This window comes from Gossypium arboreum, chromosome 10 (genome assembly GCF_025698485.1).
Source record: "Gossypium arboreum isolate Shixiya-1 chromosome 10, ASM2569848v2, whole genome shotgun sequence".
Lineage (NCBI taxonomy): Eukaryota > Viridiplantae > Streptophyta > Magnoliopsida > Malvales > Malvaceae > Gossypium > Gossypium arboreum.
This window is the reverse complement of record NC_069079.1, coordinates 30,711,352-30,724,762: the sequence shown is the minus strand read 5'-3', so window position 1 is coordinate 30,724,762 and position 13,411 is coordinate 30,711,352. Positions and strand designations below refer to the sequence as shown.

General features: G+C 32.7%; 3 protein-coding genes across 6 annotated transcripts; all 3 read right to left on the bottom strand.

Moving 5' to 3' along the window:
- Nucleotides 1–1,471: 1,471 nt before the first annotated feature.
- Nucleotides 1,472–4,565, bottom strand: LOC108489149 (DNA repair protein recA homolog 3, mitochondrial-like). Of its 4 annotated transcripts, none has more exons than XM_053019737.1 (8): nucleotides 4,028–4,565; nucleotides 3,757–3,831; nucleotides 3,317–3,374; nucleotides 3,108–3,187; nucleotides 2,898–3,025; nucleotides 2,737–2,813; nucleotides 2,317–2,448; nucleotides 1,472–2,060 (listed from the first exon to the last, which is right to left on the bottom strand). In XM_053019737.1, exons 6-8 carry the CDS (start codon nucleotides 2,767–2,769, stop codon nucleotides 1,695–1,697), a joined length of 531 nt encoding a protein of 176 aa, XP_052875697.1. In that variant the 5' UTR covers nucleotides 2,770–2,813; nucleotides 2,898–3,025; nucleotides 3,108–3,187; nucleotides 3,317–3,374; nucleotides 3,757–3,831; nucleotides 4,028–4,565; the 3' UTR covers nucleotides 1,472–1,694. The 4 variants fall into 4 exon arrangements, with proteins under 4 accessions (XP_052875697.1, XP_052875698.1, XP_052875696.1 ...); XM_053019738.1 differs by having other exon boundaries at nucleotides 2,933–3,025; XM_053019736.1 differs by having other exon boundaries at nucleotides 2,737–3,025; nucleotides 3,317–3,677; nucleotides 4,028–4,564.
- LOC108487713 (histone deacetylase 9-like) lies at nucleotides 2,780–4,140 on the bottom strand. Its single transcript, XM_017792083.2, has 7 exons — nucleotides 4,059–4,140; nucleotides 3,757–3,831; nucleotides 3,539–3,677; nucleotides 3,317–3,374; nucleotides 3,108–3,187; nucleotides 2,933–3,025; nucleotides 2,780–2,813 (listed from the first exon to the last, which is right to left on the bottom strand). The coding sequence occupies exons 1-7, from the start codon at nucleotides 4,138–4,140 to the stop codon at nucleotides 2,780–2,782; spliced, it is 561 nt and encodes a 186-aa protein (XP_017647572.2).
- A 160-nt stretch (nucleotides 4,566–4,725) lies between the features above and the next one.
- On the bottom strand, nucleotides 4,726–8,880 carry LOC108489148 (probable serine/threonine-protein kinase WNK5). Its single transcript, XM_017793454.2, has 7 exons — nucleotides 7,819–8,880; nucleotides 7,052–7,317; nucleotides 6,740–6,963; nucleotides 6,504–6,661; nucleotides 6,100–6,415; nucleotides 5,567–5,902; nucleotides 4,726–5,480 (listed from the first exon to the last, which is right to left on the bottom strand). The coding sequence occupies exons 1-7, from the start codon at nucleotides 7,906–7,908 to the stop codon at nucleotides 5,089–5,091; spliced, it is 1,782 nt and encodes a 593-aa protein (XP_017648943.1). The 5' UTR covers nucleotides 7,909–8,880; the 3' UTR covers nucleotides 4,726–5,088.
- Nucleotides 8,881–13,411: the final 4,531 nt, after the last annotated feature.

Below are 13,411 nucleotides of genomic sequence, written 5' to 3'. Positions count from 1 at the left end.
GTCTTACTTTACCAAAAAGTATATAATGTTTAGGTAATTAAAACGAATTTTTTTTTTGTTCAAAGTCGAAATTAAATAATTCAAGTACCACTTTTGAAAAAAAATAAAATTTAAGCATCGAAGTAGTAAAAATAGCATAATTCAAGAACCAATTTTGCATTTAAACCTTTATTTAGTGGAGATAATTTTGAAATTTACCATCAAACTTTCACACCATTTAATTATTATTATTATTATTATTTAACATATACAAACATTACCAGTACGTTTGGTTCACTGTAATGAAATAGGGCTATAATGGAATAGGGTTGTAATGGAATAGAGCTGTAATGGAATAGAGCTGTAATAAGTAATTCAACTGTTTGGTTGAATGGAATGGAATAGAACTGTAATAGTATTCTTATGTTTGGTTGAATGAAATGATGTTGTAATAGCATAAAGAAAAAAACTAAAATGATCAGAGTACCCTTAGCAGAGTTTTTGTTAGGTAGATGATTATTGTTATTGTTATTAAATTTTAATAAGATTATTATTAAAAATAATTTAATAAAAATAATAAATAATTTAACCATATTTTAACATAATTATTATTAAGTATAATTTAATAAAATAATATATAATTTAATAAAATTCTTAATATAATTATTATTATATGAATTAAAAATCATAATATATAATACTACAAAATAATATATAATCTACTTTATTATTTTTAAACGCAATACATATTTAATGTGCTAAAATATCATTTTTTTATATATGTATAATGATAAATTTAACTCTTAATGTTTACCTATTTTGTTAATTTAACATTTATTCTTTTTTAACTAAATTTGACCTTGAACCTTTTCAAAACAATTGAATTTGACCATCAATCTTCCAAAAGAGTTGAATTATTTATATTGACTAAAACATTAAATTTTAAGCATGACAACTTTTATGACAAATAACAATTCACAAGTACTTCATGCATTTTTTTTAAAATTATGAGCTTTTTATAAATTTGATTTTATTTGAATATTTTTATGAATTTTAAATTATTTTTGATGTGTATAAGACAAATAAATTATGTCAAAATAAAGTATATATAAATTATCATACGGGATATCAAATTAATATTTTAACCAACATTTCCATTTAAAAAAACCCCCTCTTTTTAATACATTAATTATCAAAGTTAACTTAGGAAAAAAAATAACTATGAATTGACAAAAGATTTTCAGGTTGAGGGAAAAATTCAAAACCAACGAAACTGATGAAATCCAAAATTTCAGTTTGGTAATTTTAAATTTTGACTTATATAGTCAATTAATTGTGTCAGGTCTTTTAGGTGATTACCGGTATATTCGATTTTTAATATAAAAATCACACTTACAAATTCATACAAAAGGAAAGATGGTAAAAAGTTTTCTTTGGGAATTTTATGTGCAACAAAATGATAATGATGGTGATGCTCAAATCCTCAATGGACTACTACTAATCTGTGATTTTATGATTTCATAATTGCAGAGAACAGATTCGCTAGATAGCAGAAAATTTTCTCAGAATTTAAATAAGAATCTAAGTTATACAATGCAATTTTTCAAATATAAATTGCTCCCTTGTTAACATGGTAAATATGGCTGGAAATAGGACAATGTGAGAGAAAGACAGTCGGATGCCCTTGAAAATTTGAAACAAGATCCTGTATTATCTCATCCATTGAATACACAAAACTTTTCAACGCCACAATTACCCCCACAATCATCCGAGATATCTGTTTGTCGTTCCTTCTTGCTCTCAGCATCAAGTAGCTTTTCTCTAAGTTTCATCACAAGTTCTTCAAGAGCACTTCTATTTTCAGCTAAAAACCTTCTGAAGGCTTCCTTGCCATGGAGTTTCCTGTCGTTGAAACTGTAGAATGCGCCAGACTTTGTAACAAGTTTGTGTTTCGTTGCCAAATCTATGATCTCCCTTTCCCGGGATATTCCCTTGCCAAACTCAAGCTCAAATTCAACATTCTTAAATGGAGGGGCAAGCTTGTTCTTCACAATCTTCACAAGAACTTGACTTCCAATAGTCTACAGATTAGACATTTCAAAAACACAATGAGACATAGAACATATACAAGAGTGAGATTTGCTAGATTGCAGATAAAGCTACATGTTTAACTTGCTTGGGAGTGTAAGAGACAGTTCAAAGGACATTTTACCAGGTTGATCAAGAGAGTTTCAACCAAGCTAAGATTAAATAAACAAACCATTTATATGCGTTTACCCACTATACATAAATCCAACCAACAAACTGAATAGGAAAGAAAGGGTGCGAGTTTGATACCTCTTCTCCTTTCTTGACAAGCCATGTTCTCCTTATATTTAGACGCACTAAAGCATAAAACTTCAAGGCATTACCACCGTAGGTAACTTTAGTTGGCCCACCAAATCCAAATGTCGAAAGTTTTGACCTCATCTGATATGTTTAAATAGTTAGTATGTACTAAAAAAATATTATAAGCTACATTTAATTAGCGGTAACAATTTAGCTAGGAAATATTGCACCAATCAAACAGCCAACTAATTAGTGGTTAGAATTATTAATAAAAAGCCTTTAAATGGGGTAAAATTCAAAAAGTTGACCGAAGGGCAAAATTCACAATGTACACAGAGTCAGAGACCACAACATTAATCAAACTAATTAGTGGTTAGAATGATTAATAAAGCAAGAAGGAAACTGAGAGAAACAATATGTAAAAAGTACATGTTGGGCTCCAGTTTTTGATACTGCTTGCATTTGAAAATATTCATGTAGAATTGGGGGCCAACCGATGATGCAAGCTGCAAGAATTAGCAATAAGCAAGTGCACAAAATATCTATCTACAAAAGGAAAGAGAGAAGAAAAAGAAATAGTAAGAGTAAACCATGTTAAGAGACATAGTGCAACACCCCTATTTACTGGTATGAGAAGAACTGGAAGTAAATAGGTGAAAGAATGCTCCCAAGTACAGGAATGCTACTACTAAGGATCATATTTATGCCATTGACATATCTGCCACAAAGAAAATAAGATGGCTTTAAAAGTTGACCCTAGCCTGGGTGAAATTAAAATCTTAAAAATGAATGCATCTTACCCTGATTGGTCCCCAACGCTTTCAAGGGTACCCCATGGAACACAGGTCATTGCAGCCATTTCGGCATCAAATTTAGTTTCCTGGCCATGCACAAAGGTTACTAAAGATTTTGTTATAACCGCTGAAAATTCATCTTGTAAAATAGCAAGACCTTGTAGAATCAACAGAAGCAATGTTGCAAAATGAATTTGTTATGAAGTAAGCAATACCTGCACTTCAGACATATCCACCTGGTCTGCAAATTGAGAATCGATGATTTTGGATACACTTTTAGCCAGTTCATCAGATTGTCGAAAAAATTAGATGTGGGTTACTAAAACTCTAAAATCAATTTTTATTAGCAATGTAAGCATGAATCTAAGTTCGTCTATAACTAGAATACACGGGCATGATGTACATCTATATCAATAAATAATACACATGCATGATACTTCAGAAGCTTCAAGATTCCCAAAACCAAGTCATTGATGTAACAAAAGCTAGATGCCTCACACTTCTTGGCATGATGTAAACCACCAGCCCAATTTATAGCAATATCACATAACTGATTGTTTAATCTTCTTGCAGCATCTGCCAGCCATGACAATCAATTACAACTGAAAATGCACAAATCAAATTAAGAGAAACAGCCCACCATATCAAAATTTACCTATTGTCCCACCAGCATAAATTTGACAAAATTCAAACAAGTTTTCAAACACAGGGCTGTCTTCTCCAAGATTGTCTGGGTAGAAGAAAACAGAAAAAGATGGAAATCAAACTCCAAACCCATATACATCAGAAAAAGCATAACCTAATCCTTTCTCCACATGATATTTGCATGTTCATTGGAACGGGTAAAATACAGATGACAATTTTGATAGAAAATTTCAAAGAGGGGAAAGAATAAGAAAATAGACAGCGAAGGGAAGAAGACTAACAACAATCATTGATAATTGATCGGAGCCTCGCCGTTCCCATAATCGCTGGGCTCCACGGTGGGAGACGTGCACATTTCTTTGGAAAGCTCCGCCTTCAACATCGATTTCTCCATATTTTCTAGCACACGTAAATCCGCCACACCCAAAATCCAAAAATAGAGAGTATTCTATGCATTTTATGAAAACCCAAGAAGATTTTTGTCTAAATGATGAGTGGAAGTGGGAGGAGATTTTCGTCCGAAATAAAAAAAAAAGCTATTACGAGAGCCATTGAATAGGCATTCAGCGCCCGACCCTCTGAATGGTTATGCAGCTTACGCGTAATAGAGCCCGCACGGAATAGCTATTCAACGGTCAAATTTCAACCAAACAAACGGGTCACTGTAGCGCGTGGGGGCGAAATGGAATGGCCATTCCGTCGAACCAAACATGCTGTAATATTCACACTTAAAATCACATTGTATTGGAAATTGGAATCTTATCAAGAGAAAGTACCTAATGCCACCATCCACCTTGAATGATAATTCCACCTTTAGCTTCTTCTTTTTTCTTACAAAGTAGATTGTAGTAGTTTTGGCTAAAAGAAGAGGCTATAAATGTTGAAATTCAGATATCAAATCAATCTATTGACATAATACCACTTCAGGTGATCGCTTGAACCCTTTTTTTAGAGCAAAGAAAGAGGCAATTATAAGTGATTTATGTAGCCAAAAACAAGGTTGAAAGCAATCTGTATATTTCATGTATCCAGTAAAAGATTCATATGCAGATTGCAGGCGCATCATATACATACAAGCATAGTAGTTCTACTACAACAACAATAAAGTTTTCTCAATCCATAAATATGGTGATGTTTTAGGGAATACTTGGTTCATAGTCTTCAACATATCTGCAACCTGCGTTAGTTATTGCACTATACCAGATTGAGGACTCAGATTTTGTACACCATCACCACTGAAAGTCTAAAAGCATATTAACACAGAGATTAATGGGACCTTTACCACCTAAATCTCCCATGAAATCTTCGACATGATCTTCAAATCCTTCCGTTTCCTACTTATTCAAGATATCTTGCCTGAAACTTCTCCCAGCTCTTGATATCCAATGTTCTCCACTGCTCCAACGGTCTTGAATAAGCGCCTCTTGTTTATCTCTGCCATTACCATTTGGTGCAGCAATTTGCTGCGTATGTCCACGAGTGAACGAACCTTTGTTAGCTTCCGATGGCCATTTAAGTGAGAAGACCTCCATGAATCAAGTTGTGCATCACACTGTTCGTAGCTGTGAGCAGTCATGCTCTCTGATGGACAAAATCGTGTAGATTTAAGACCCTTTGGAATGCAGGGGTGCTCCCCTTGATGTAGACTCGAATCAAAGTCTTCATAATTCATTGTAGAGTACTGGAAGGAATTCATAGAGCAACTGGAACTTGCATCATCATTGCTGAATAAATCTGCAAAAATGAACAAATCTTGTCAAATGTAGGACAGCCTAGATACATATATGAATGCAATATTTTCTAACAAAGATTATATGTACCCTGTGGCCAATTGCACTTGGAAGTCACACTTTTCCCGTGAGAAAATTGTGCTTCGTAGGAAGAATGGGAGAAGGTGGCATAGAAAGGGTGGCAGATTTCATTTTGGGCATCATCTTCGTCCTCATCTTCGTACTTAAAGCTGTGCTGATGGTAGACTTGAGAGGAGCCCCAGTCTTTCCAAGTTGGGACAAGAGAAGATATTTCCTCTTCTATCATATCAGCAATCTCCAATGGCTCCCAGTCATTGATATCCAATTCTTTTACCATCTCCAAGGCAACATCAATTGCAGTGTCATTCACTATGTCAAAAGGAAAATAGATATTCCGAGCTTGACCTGGTAGAAGGGAAATTATTGATTAAGAATGTTGAAGGCACACTAAATATGAAATTTTGCAGGCTGTTAAAGGAAATTGATCCATGTTTTAAAGGAAGAAGGCTATTTTTCAATATTTCAGTCGCTTAGGATCGATGAACTTCTCCAGCGTCCATGCAATAGTACCCCAATATAATTACAAGAAGCTTAAGAAGTACCTTCCTTGTCTGTAATCTGTACTTTGAGAAAAATTGTGTCATCTTCAGGATCCATTGTGCCAGTTATTGACATATCAGTACTCCTTGTCGGATCAGCCTGCAAAGAAGGCGCTAGCTCTGCAACTGGGCCGTTTTGAGTTAGCTTTTGGCTCAGGACTCTTGGGACAGACAGCAGATTCCCTTCATTAGAGGCCAAAAATGGATCAAGCAAGAGTTCATGAGCAGGCAACCTCTTGGAAACGTTCTCCAGGCACTTTCCGATAAACCTCCGGGCTTCCTCATCTTGAATCCTATAGAATGCCTCTGGCAACTTTCCCTAGAGTTAAGAAGGAACACAGAACAGGCATGTCTTAGATTAATTCAACTGTTGATTGTTGGAATTAATGAACCAGGATATAACTCACTGTAGTCACTTTCTTGTAGATTTGAGCAGGATTGGAACACTCGCTATACGGGTATTCAGAGGTAAGCATCTCTAATACACACATTCCAAAGGAGTATATATCTACTAGCTCATTGTAATCCTCTTCATATAGTTCTGGTGCCATAAATTCAGGGGTCCCTAGTGTTGTGTGCAAGTTAGAAGAAATTAACATACAAAGATATAAACTTAGGCAGATGATAGCAATTTAGAGCATACCTATGACACTATGGGCATGTTGTGAGCCACGAAGGATGGCAGCTAGTCCAAGATCGCCGATCTTGACCTGTCCAAGGTGGCCATTGACAAAGATATTGTCACACTTAAGATCTCTATGGATCACCGGAGGATCATGGCCATGTAGATAAGCTAGACCCTGCAGAATTTGGCAAGCCCAGCTCTTAACCGCTCGCATGTCGATGCGCGGGTATTTCTGTCTATACCTATATTTACATCAAACATGCAAAAGTTTACACCTAAAACAACAGGAATGTAACTTTTTCAATAGATAGGAAAGTCTTATATGGTTACTCTCGAAGTGTGCCAGATGTGAACATCTCAGTGATGAAGTTGAAAGTTCTACGATTGATATCAACCCAAGATGTGTAGAATCGAATAATGGAATCGTGTTTAAGATTCTTGAGAAGGTGGACCTCGGAATAAAGACGCTGCAATTCCTCCGGTGAACGGAAGACATCGTTAAGCTTCACTTGATTCCAGGCCACCTCCATTCCAAGGGCCTCATCGAATGCCCTATACACTGTCTTCATAGCTCCTTTACCAAGAATCTCTCTGAACTGCAGACAAAATTCCCATGTACAGTCACAGTTTCAATCATTTAAAGCTTAAACAATGCATATAAATATTTGATATGATCATCAAAACCTATTTCCCAGATTTTACAGGAAATTTGAAAGAATCTCCATACGACCATATCGAAAGGCCGTTGACCAAAGGAATGGATCAAACAAAGTTCCATTTTATAAATAATCTTATAGAACATCTTTAATCACATACTATATATACATACAGTATCAAATAAATTTCTGAGATCTCCGACCATTCATCCTAACATAACATCAAAGAATTACCAAAACCCCACATCTCAAAAAGAAAAGTCAACATGGCATGTAATTATCCATTATCATTGCAAAAGATATTAGAGTTATTCCTACTGAAAGTTTGATATTGGAATTCATGCATCAATGAAAAGGTAAAAAGGATTTTAAAGTGAATGAAGAAAAGGATTTTAAAGTGAATGAAGAAAAGGATTTTAAAGTGAATGAAGAAAAGCTTACACGTCCGTACCGACCCGAGGGATCGGTTTCAACGTATCCATGCTGGGATTTAACTCCATCAACACATCCCCCTAGACGTGTTTGGTACATGGTCTGAGAAATCAGGTACCGTCCGAAACCTCTCGGGGGCTTATTCTAATATCTATATATATATTGAGAACAAAAATACTAAACTTTATCTAGCTATTATAGAATAACTCAAGAACAAGGCAGCAAATAGAATTAACGGGGAGTGGAAAAAAACAAAGAAAATTTATGGTGTGCTAGATGATCCGAGGCTTTCCTTCATGATTTTCGTAGGAGAAAACACCAAATAATAACCAAAAGAGCCTTGAGTAATCGACGCTAAGCATAATCCAAGCCATTTCCACAACTGCATGTGAGAAGTCGTAGTAGTTCTTGGAAACCATTTAGTCTTTTGGAAAGCGAAACACGAGATTCAATAATATATATAAGTCTAGAGATACTGTCGAAGAAGATTTTTAGAGCAAAAAGAAAAGAACCCAAAGCCAAAAACAATGGTTCGGATCGATAGAGAGGGGGAAAAGAGAGAATATTTGGAATCAGCCAATATAGTAAATTAAAAAACAAAAAAAAGGCTTTTGATTATGCAAATGGTGTCGAATCCTGAGTTAAGTGGATGAACAAAGATTCTAAAACCGGAGAAGATTTTGGTAAGTGGGAGTTTGATTTCGGGAAGAAACTAGACTTCTAAACTTGAAAAACCTATGGCTACGCTTTGACATCACCATTTGTGGTGGAGAAACCTATCCCAAGAATATAAATTAGGGGTTTAGATAAACTGAAAGATCAAAATACAGAGTTGCAGAAGAAGAAGAAGAAAACAAGTATGGCGATGAAGGAAGGGTTGGTGGCGAAACTGAAACAATACAAAAAAAAAAAAAGAGGATGAGAAGCTGATTTGATGACAGTTTGTATTTGGTACAGTGCGCTGCCCTCTTAGCAAAGCTCAGCTGACGCAATTTGACAAAGTCTAATTAATGACCCTTAATAATGCTTACATTATAATTAAACCAGATGTAACAAAATAAAAATAAAAATAGTCTCATTTTTGCATTGCTTAAATTTATTATATTTAAACAATGTTACACCGGTTCAAACAGTATAATCCTGTATAAAAAATATTTAACAAATTTATAGAAAATATAAAATTTTGAGAAATATTGCCGCTCAAATATATATATATATATATATATATATATATATGTGATATTAAAATAATTTCTAAACAGTATTAAAATATCATTACAAAAAAATATCATCATATTTATTAAAGTACACAGTAATTATATATTTGTTTCTTATATGATTTATATTTCATTTTTAAAATTGTGAATTAATATAGGCTTTTTATTTTTAATTTTGTTTTTAAATAAATTTTAATTTTAATTTTTTAAAAGCAATGTTTTGATTTTTATAAAATTTATATATAAAACAAAATGCTATAAAATCATTTTAATAGATGATGAATTAGTCAACATACTTCTCAAAACACTTCATTTTTATTACTATTTCGAATAGAGAACTTTTATTATTATCTAAAGCAATTATAGAAACATTTTTTTAACCTAAAACAATTATTGGTATTGTTAAATAGTTTTAATGTTATCGTTATTGGAAAATGTTGTAAATTTTAACAATTTCAATAAAAAATTTAATATTTTAAAACAATTTTACAACTGAAATTATTTCTTAAAAATATGTATTTATCAAGTTTTTAAAGATTTTAATTTAATTATGACTTGAAAATTTATTTTTAAAAGTTTGATTTTTTTTAAAATTGTTATCATACATATATAATAAGGTTATGAAGTTTTTAATGTATTTACAGTATTCTATAAAAAAATTGTTTACATTATAAAAATTTGACAAGTAGCAAAGAAAGAATGTAAACATTAGTGGAGGAGAAAATTGCAACAAAACCCTCCGTCATGTTTTATATAATTTTTAATGGTGCTTTGTAAGCTATATTTTTATAATAATTCCTTTCAATTTAGCTATATGCAATATTTTAATTTAAAACTATTTAAAACAGTTATTTTAAATTTATCACTATTTTTATAAATTAGATACATTATTGAAATTGAAATAGATATTTAAAATATAAACAATGTTACAATAAATTATTTAATGATAAAAACATTTAAATTTAATAGTAATCTATGTTAAATTAGAAACTATATATAAAAATAAAATTTCACATAAGTTTCTATTACAATATTTATATTTTAAAATAACTTCACAATATTATTTATTTAAATTCAATCTAATATTAATTATTATGTTTTTAAAATTAAACTAATATATTATTAAATTTTACTTTCTTAAACAAATTATTAACGAATCATCACAAAATTTATGTGGAATTTTGATAAAATAATCAAATACAATTTAATTAATACCAAGGAAAGAAAACTAATTTAAATATATTTTAAAATGAAAATAACATTATATTTTAAATATTTTTTAATAATTAGGTCCGAATATTTTAGTAATAATAAAATTATTATAGGTCAATCAAGTAAGCTACCTACTTATCAAAATTTTATACTTTCACATAATATTGTTTATTAATTTATATTGTTATTATCATTGTTTCTTTTGGGGATAAACTGAAAACCAACGAAAAAAATAAAATAACGAAGGATTTGAAAAGATTGAAAATAAATATTTTACGTGAAAAATCCTTCCGAAGAGGATAAGAATCACGATTCAAAATGATTTCATTAAAATGGCTAAAATTAAGAGTACAAAATATGAAGATAAAACTAAACCCCAAAACCCAAAATAATAATCCTCAAAACGTAAACACAAGATTTTCTAAAAGCTTGTAAAAGATAATACCTAAATGTGTAATAGGTTATTTTTTTAAGGTGGAAAAATAGTCTATTTGTAGGTTAAATTTGTAGGTTAAAGAATATTAAAATATCCTATACTAATCATAGTTTAAGTAAGAAACTAATATTAAAATAACCTATACTAGTTAGAGTTTAAGTGATAAACTAAAAATAGAGTTTAACTAAGAGAAGAAAAGTCGAAAAATACGAGGTATAACTTCACAAATCTCCATCTTGACTCGTATTTTCATAATGCCTTCTTTGCCAAAGCCCACCATGGACTTATCTCGAACTATGCAGGATATTAACGGAGTTGAAGTTGTGCTTAGAAGCTAAAAGACTTCTAGCCTTCGACTTGTGCACTGCAAAATCAAAACTGACCCGAGTCTGATTTCCACGAATGCAGTGCCCTATCTTTTCAAAACATACATCCAAAAGAGAACATCTCTTATACAAAATGGATATACCTTTTTCCCTCCTATAACCAAATTACCTTAGCTTCAAACGAGTCGACTTCGACTCCTTAACGGACGAGGGACATCCAATTTCATTGGTCATCATTGATCCTTCTAGAGCATAAAGACTGCCAATATTTTTACCTTTCATCAAAAAAAGAACCCCACGGGATACATTAATGATGTTTGACTCGATGTAAATTCTACAACCCTTCGAGTCCAAAATTCCCAAGTAGCTGAAATTTTTCTTTAAGTCAGGCACATGCCTAACATCTGATAGTGTCTTAATTGTCTCGTCATGCATCCTGATTTGAACAGTACCAATACCATTAACCTTACCGGGTGAACCAATCTATAACATCCCAAAAATCAGGTTAGAAGAAATTGAGTTAATGAAACCAAGAGTGATCATCTCTCAATTTTGAGTTATGATTTTGAAAAGTCTGCAAGCAATTTATTCTGGTTCAGTGGTTAAGTGTTGTGCTTATGAGTGTGAGGTTCTGGGTTCAAATCCTGCCTCTTGAATTTTTGCCATTTGATTAAACCCCTATCTTGGGCAATTTAGGTTATAAGTTATTTTTGATCAATTGATGACAAGAATGAGTTTTCTGGTTCAATGGTTAAGCTTTTGTATACCATTTGATCTTGTGTTCGAATATCTATGAAAGTAATGGAAATGTGTTTTTCTTTTCTTTTTCTCTGCCTTGAGAGGTAGTTTTATTTCCTTTTAAGTTAACTAAACTTCCCTAAAAAACATCATAGGTTCTTTACATTTTATTTTATTTATTATTTATTATTTCTATTCATCTATTTTCTTTCTCTTCGTTTTGAATTCTTTCTTTTCAAATCGTCTTTCCGTTTGCTATCTTGTGTTAAATTGGTTCTGTATAGGGTTTGACTTTTCCTTTTGGGTTTAATTTGTTTTTCGGTAAGTTTCAATTTGAAGTTTTTGGGTTGAAAGTTCTTTGACGAAATTTCGGTTTTGGGGATGATGTTGTTTTAGCGACTTGGTTGCAAATTAATCGTTGTTTGGACAATTGGTAGTCGTTTTAGGTTTCAAAATTTTCTGTGTTGAGTGTGTAACGAAAACCTAATTTTCTGTGATTTTTTAACATCAAAAAATATGGTTGTCGATGCCACACGGTCGTGTGTTGGGCCTTGCAACTTGCTATTTTGGAAATAGAGTCACACGAGCTAGAGACACGGGCGTGTGTCTAGGCCGTGTAAGAGATATTTTAGGTTTTGGGTCATACGAGCGTGTGCTAGGCCATGTGAGATGTTAAGAAGGTCACACAGGTGTGTGCTAGGCCATGTGGACCACATGGGCCACATGCCCAGGCCATGTGAATCCATACGGGCGTGTGGGCCAAAAATTAGAATTTTTCCCTAAGATTCGTCATTCGAATCTAACGCAAGCCTACCGTAGGGTCTGTATGATCTGAATTAGACTATAAAACTAGATATCTGATGATCTGATGATGAATAACCTATTATCTATAGGTATGTCTGATATGTTTTAACCCAAGTAAGTATGATCTGTTAGTGCATAATGTACTCTCGTTTAAGGTATGCGATTTATCCAGGTATAATCTGTATTCTGCTAAGTTTGATGGTACGCATCTTCGTTATTCTGTTGATTAAGAGTGTGTGATACCTGAATATGTTGAATTGTTGGGTATTGATTCTAATTTATAACCATGCATGTGATTTCATGACAAATCCGATATGGTCTATTGAGGTTTGATAAATTGTAGTAAAAAGCATGGACTCCCATGCCTTTTGGTTCTGTTATTATATGATAGCATGATCTACATGCTTACCACTCTGGTTCTGTATTTGCATTCCATAACACATTGCATGGGGTTTGGGATAATGTGAAAGGAGGTAGTTTTGGCAATTTAATGATCTACACTATCTGGTAGGTTATCCATAATATCTATTATGGCAACTCGGCTACGACATAGTGGCTTAACCACATTTGTATCTAATTTGGCAGTTTAACTGCAATGTGATACACCATCGTTTCCAGGCAACCCAGGGTGGTGGGTCATCATTGTCGGGCAACCTTGGGTGACTTATTTGGTGCGTTTTGGTTGGATGAGTTCAGAGGAAATTTTACTTTGGTGTGTAGCGGAGTTGGGTAGGATATTTTTTGAAAAAACTACATTTTATTTTTCTAAAGAATACTATATTGGCATACTCATACATCCTCTATTCTGCTATACAATTGTTATAGAAATCTCCGTGATCTTCTATTTTGTTTTGCTCTGGTTATATGAT